The sequence below is a fragment of the Paramormyrops kingsleyae genome, chromosome 1 (genome assembly GCF_048594095.1).
Source record: "Paramormyrops kingsleyae isolate MSU_618 chromosome 1, PKINGS_0.4, whole genome shotgun sequence".
Classification (NCBI taxonomy): domain Eukaryota; kingdom Metazoa; phylum Chordata; class Actinopteri; order Osteoglossiformes; family Mormyridae; genus Paramormyrops; species Paramormyrops kingsleyae.
The window spans coordinates 32,039,949-32,045,119 of record NC_132797.1 but is presented as its reverse complement, the minus strand read 5'-3'; the positions used below and the strand labels follow the sequence as shown (position 1 = coordinate 32,045,119).

Sequence of the window (5,171 nt, the reverse complement as noted above, 5' to 3'; positions counted from 1 at the left end):
AACAAATAGTTACTTTTTCTTTTAACGAGGCTGAAAAGCTGTAGAAATAAGCCCAGTTAGTTTTTCCTGGTCTGATTCTTGTTTATATTTTTGAGAGGACACTTCAGTTTTCTTTCTCCAAGTTCTATGAGCTGGTGCTTATTTTTTAATATGATTGAAGGTGCATCTTACACAACTAATTTGTTTGACACTAAAGTTTGTGTTTTTGTATATATTTTATTTAATGATACGTAAAGTTTTTCTAAAATTAAGTTAATAATAAAAGTTAATATAATTTTTGTATTAGTGCACTATTTCATATTACAGCCATTACAACACTTGAATCTGTCATTAAAGTCCAAAATTTTAAAGTCTGGCAACTTAATTCCATGCCATAATAACAGTCTTGCAGATATTTCCTTCGGGAATCTGTAGAGAGGATAGACGGAGACCAATCTCTGCGTGTTAGGACCAAAGATCCCCACAATGTGATAAAAACCTGACATTGACATTGTGGGAACCACGTTTTCAGTCCCCACAAGGGTAAACTAATTTTTATAAAAATCTGTGTCTGCAATCAAAAAATTTAAAATGCCGAACACATATTCTTTTATTTTCGTATATTTTGTTTGGTTAGTGATGGCTGTCACGCCCCGCTCCGTCCGCTCCCGATGTGTGCCACGCCCACCTCGTTACCTCGTGTTCAGCCCTAATTGTGATTGCCTGTGTCCTGTTAAGTCTAGCTTGTCTTGTGTATTTAGTCCTCGTCTGAGTCAGTCTTCCCCAGACTTGTCATTGTAGTGTCTCGTTGGATGTCCGTGCCTGTCCGTCCCTGTCCGTCCCTCCGAATAAACCCCGTTTCCCTAATTCTGGCTGCTGCTCGCCTGCTTCCTTGCTTGCCTCCCCGTCTGACGCTGACAATGGCTATGGTTGTGAAAGTTGGGATTTGGGTTATGCCCACAGAAATGCATGGAGAGTCCCCACAAAGGTATAGATGCTTAACCTGTATCTGTGTCTGTATTGGGGCATGGCAGAAAAAGTTTAGTAACCACTGTCTTACAGAAACACAAGTTAAAATGATGAAAGACGGTACACAACACTAGCTCTTCTTATTATTATTATTATTATTATTAATATTAACAACAACAACAATAATATTAATATTAATAATAATAATAATGTTGTGTTAAAAGAAGTTTTTTTCTAACTTTATGTCCTGGCTTTCCTGGCAGTGACTCTGTATGGCAAGTGTGACCCCTTACAGTATGTTGTTATGCAAGAGTTTTGTTCTTGGATCTCACCCCGGGTGTGAAAGTAGGAGGGTTTACTGCAGGAAAGTGAACAGCTCTAATAACCTGAAAGCACTGGCATGCGTTCAAAACCCGAGCAGGACGTGGTTTCACTTTCATTTCCCCTGCCAGTGTTGCTGTTTTGATTTCCTCATCACCTGCAGTTGAAGTTGAAATGACGGAGTTACCTGATGATGATGTCAGGAGCAGGATGTCAGCACCAGCACTACATGCACAGTCAGTTTGGACACATCCCTGGGTCTTGATATATTTCATAAATTAGCAGGTTTTTTTTAGCAACCCACCACTGGGCCTGGATGCTCCTTAAAGAGCAAATATAGGAATAAAAGACTTTATTAAAATATAAAGCAACTTTATTCCCAGCTCATGGTTTATTCTATTTTTCCTTGGTGGGATAATCAATATTATCAATGTTCTGACACTATTTTAACACACTGAAAAATAACCAAATAAATATGGCAACCTATTCGTCATGTTTATGAAGTTTTATCTGTCTGCAAGACATCTGTGCAGATATCACTGAAACTAAATATTATGTAGTTATGAAAGACTTACTAGCTAGTAACGTCAGATCTCAAATGAACGAACAATTCCTTTGTTTAATATCATCACATGCTAGCAGTATTTTGGGAGCTGAGTATTTGGGAGTATTTTACGGTGAATTTAGCACATTATAGCTGACAATATACCCCTTTACTCTCAGCGGATAAGCTGTAAATCTCACATGTGTGTCTGCGTGTAACAGGTGCCTCCACCTCCCCGCCTCCACCTTCCCGCCTCCACACCGTGCATCCAGGTGAAACATTCCATAGGTGTCCTTTCCTTGATGGAGCAGTGGTTTCACTCTGCGTAAGCTGCAGAGGAATGATGCAGAGAAATGTGGACAGACTGATATAAAAGCACCTGGGGAGGACCATGGCAGTACATCACGAATCAAGAAGACCTACAAGTCAAAAGAGCAGAACATCAGAGGTAAAGCAAGATTGGTGCTTTGATATCTTTGACACAGTGTCCTATGAAGGGGAGAGTTATGCATTCTTATTACCTAGGTGATGATGGTGTCATTATTATTATTATTATTGAATAATTTTCAGCTTTTCAAATTCCATGTAAGATTATTTTAACCTGATACATTTTCGCCTCATTTCAGGCACAATGCGCTGTACCCAAGCTCTCATCTTCTGCCTTCTCGTCGGCCTTGTCCAGGGTCAAAGGGACTGCAGTCAGAACGTTAGATGGGGAGACCTGCTAGAGGACCTGAACATCCTGGTAAACACACCTGCATCCTACACCCAAGTGCAACAGCCGCAGATTGTGTGTCTGTGTCTCTGTTTGGTGCATCATTTGGATGTGTGATGTGGCTGTTCTGGCTCTTATTCAACAGAGTCGCAGCATCTCCATCGACTGTGGCTCCCATGACGATAAGACAAGCCTCTGTGACGCTCAGAAAATGCTGAATATGGTGCGTTACGTTTCTTCTGTTTGTTATAAACCTAACAATATGTGTTAATGACGTTGTAAATAATAATAATAATAATAATATCGACAACTAAAGTGAACAGCAATGACAACGTAATAGGTGTAACGGCTATCTTCAGAAATTGAACGAGACACAAACCTAACTTCTGCGTTTTAAAACAGCTGCAACTCAACGCCAGAGCGGTGGACAGCGTCATACAGCGAATTCTAAACATTTACAAGAAACACCACAACTCCAGCAAATTCGTGGAAAGACTGCTTCACACGCTCAGAAATCTCGAATGTGTAAGAGTGCGGCATTTTATTAATCAAAACAAAAACACTGTTTTGCCATTTGTGCAATCACTATAGCTAGGCCGATACAGTTAAATGCTGAGTGTTGTTATTGTACATATTAATTTAAGAAAGTAGAATTAATTAACCTAAATTTCCTAAATAAAGTAAGGAAAATAAATTGGCGTTACGTAAACTAACAATATAAGTTCTTCACTATATGTGTGTGATGTGTGTGTTTGTGTTTTTTGTGACCCTACAGGCAAGTGAATTCCTGGAAGGAAACTTGGAGCCGGTGACAGAATGCTTTGAAAAACTAGAGACTTTTCTTGAAATCAAAAAGGTGAGTACCGCTAATGAGCTAAACTACAGTGGCCAAAATTACAATTGCTGAAATATATGACAGGATAATTAGTTATATAGAGTGTGCTTCTCACAACACCGCGTAAAACACGCTTATGGTGATTTTACCTGTTGTTTTTGGCTTCATGACGTGACTCTTATGTATGTCCATCTTCTCCTTCACCCAGTCCCACCGTCAGTGTGCTTTGGAAATTGTAACTGCGAATACACGAGAGATCCTGCAGAGGATGCAGAATCGCACAGTGAGGAAGCGATGAACCCTTTCGGAAGGAATATTATGTAGTCTTTACACTGTATATGAGCAAACGGTGCTTTAAATTATCGTAATTACTTTTTCATTATTTTTGTATATAACATTTGATACGCGTTATGCATCTTTTGTACTTTTTTATATATCTTATCACTGCTAATAAACTATTTTGGAACTATTGGATTGTGTCTGCTTCATAAGTAAATGAATCTTAAGACTGTGCGTCTCCCGAAGTTTGTACAGATGTTCCACACTTTACTTTTTGACTTAATATATTTCGACGATAGTGCGACTTTGAATTTTGATCTGTTCGTTGGGTAGCGATATGCCGTACGATACTTTTTGATGCCGGGCGATGACAGCATATATATTGCATATGCAGCTACGCTTGGGTCTCTGTACCGATCGCCTGCGTAAGCATCTCATATAGTGTTACGCAACGTATTTCGGTATTTTAATAAACTCGTAGTTATTTACTTTCCAATTACTGGTATTTAGTTACTTATTAAGTGACTGTAGTTATTTATTTATTATATCATAATCATATATTGTCTACTTATGATGTGTTCGTCACCCCAATGTAAGTCGAGGAGCACTTGTATTTCATTATTATTTGGGGACTAATCTTTGTACCTTTGGGACAACATTCCACCGTTTTATTTTAAATTTACCACTAGATGTCACCAGAGACAAACTAATAGGCCGTGTCAGTGACGTCTTATTACGGGTATTTCGTTTATACAGTGCAGGTTAATATTGTTCAAAATGTTGCAAAAGGTATTTAACATTTTAAAAACAATAATTTATATATTAAATATATATTAAAATTTAAATGGAATACAAAACAATACTGAAAAACAAGGCTGCATACTTGTAGAGCAAAAATACTAATGAGTATTTTTAAGTACATATATACTTCAAAAATAAGTACACGTTCTCGGTTTTAGTTCCAGTGTTTATATAACCCTTATTTATGAAATAAGCTAAAGTTTTGCTGACTTTTTCAACTTAATATATCAATCATACAACTTAACAGAGACAATGCTGCAAAATCGGTAATTTCATTATGCTTCCTTGGTAATTAGAAATTTGAAATATATGCAATAACGAATGATATGCATTTGATCTCAGCCTTACAGCACTGATAGTCGTGAAGTATGTCAAAATGCGATCAGCTAAAGCACAAGCAAGATGACATTGCATTTGATGAGGTGATATACACTGATGTACGAGAATCCGAAATTCTCTTTTATGGGGACTTTTTATGGGGACACAACCCCATATTCAATCAGCTATTACTTTAAAGAAATGTTCTGAACAGTTGGACTAGTTAGGATCCCAGCGAAAGCTTTTCTTTATATCATTATTAGTATCATCGAAACTAAGTGCAAAAGCAATACTAATAATCTGAAAATAATAAATAGTTAAAGGTTAGACACAGATGCGCAGATGGGGGTTAATAAAGCAGACAGAGATGCGCGGACAGGGGTTAATAAAACAGATAGAGATACGTGGGT

General features: G+C 37.7%; 1 protein-coding gene across 1 annotated transcript; it reads left to right on the top strand.

Moving 5' to 3' along the window:
- Positions 1–2,183: 2,183 nt before the first annotated feature.
- LOC140578935 (uncharacterized) lies at positions 2,184–3,661 on the top strand. The gene is made up of 6 exons (XM_072701138.1): positions 2,184–2,261; positions 2,440–2,558; positions 2,674–2,751; positions 2,931–3,053; positions 3,304–3,384; positions 3,572–3,661. The coding sequence occupies exons 2-6, from the start codon at positions 2,445–2,447 to the stop codon at positions 3,659–3,661; spliced, it is 486 nt and encodes a 161-aa protein (XP_072557239.1). The 5' UTR covers positions 2,184–2,261; positions 2,440–2,444.
- The last annotated feature ends 1,510 nt before the right edge of the window (positions 3,662–5,171 follow it).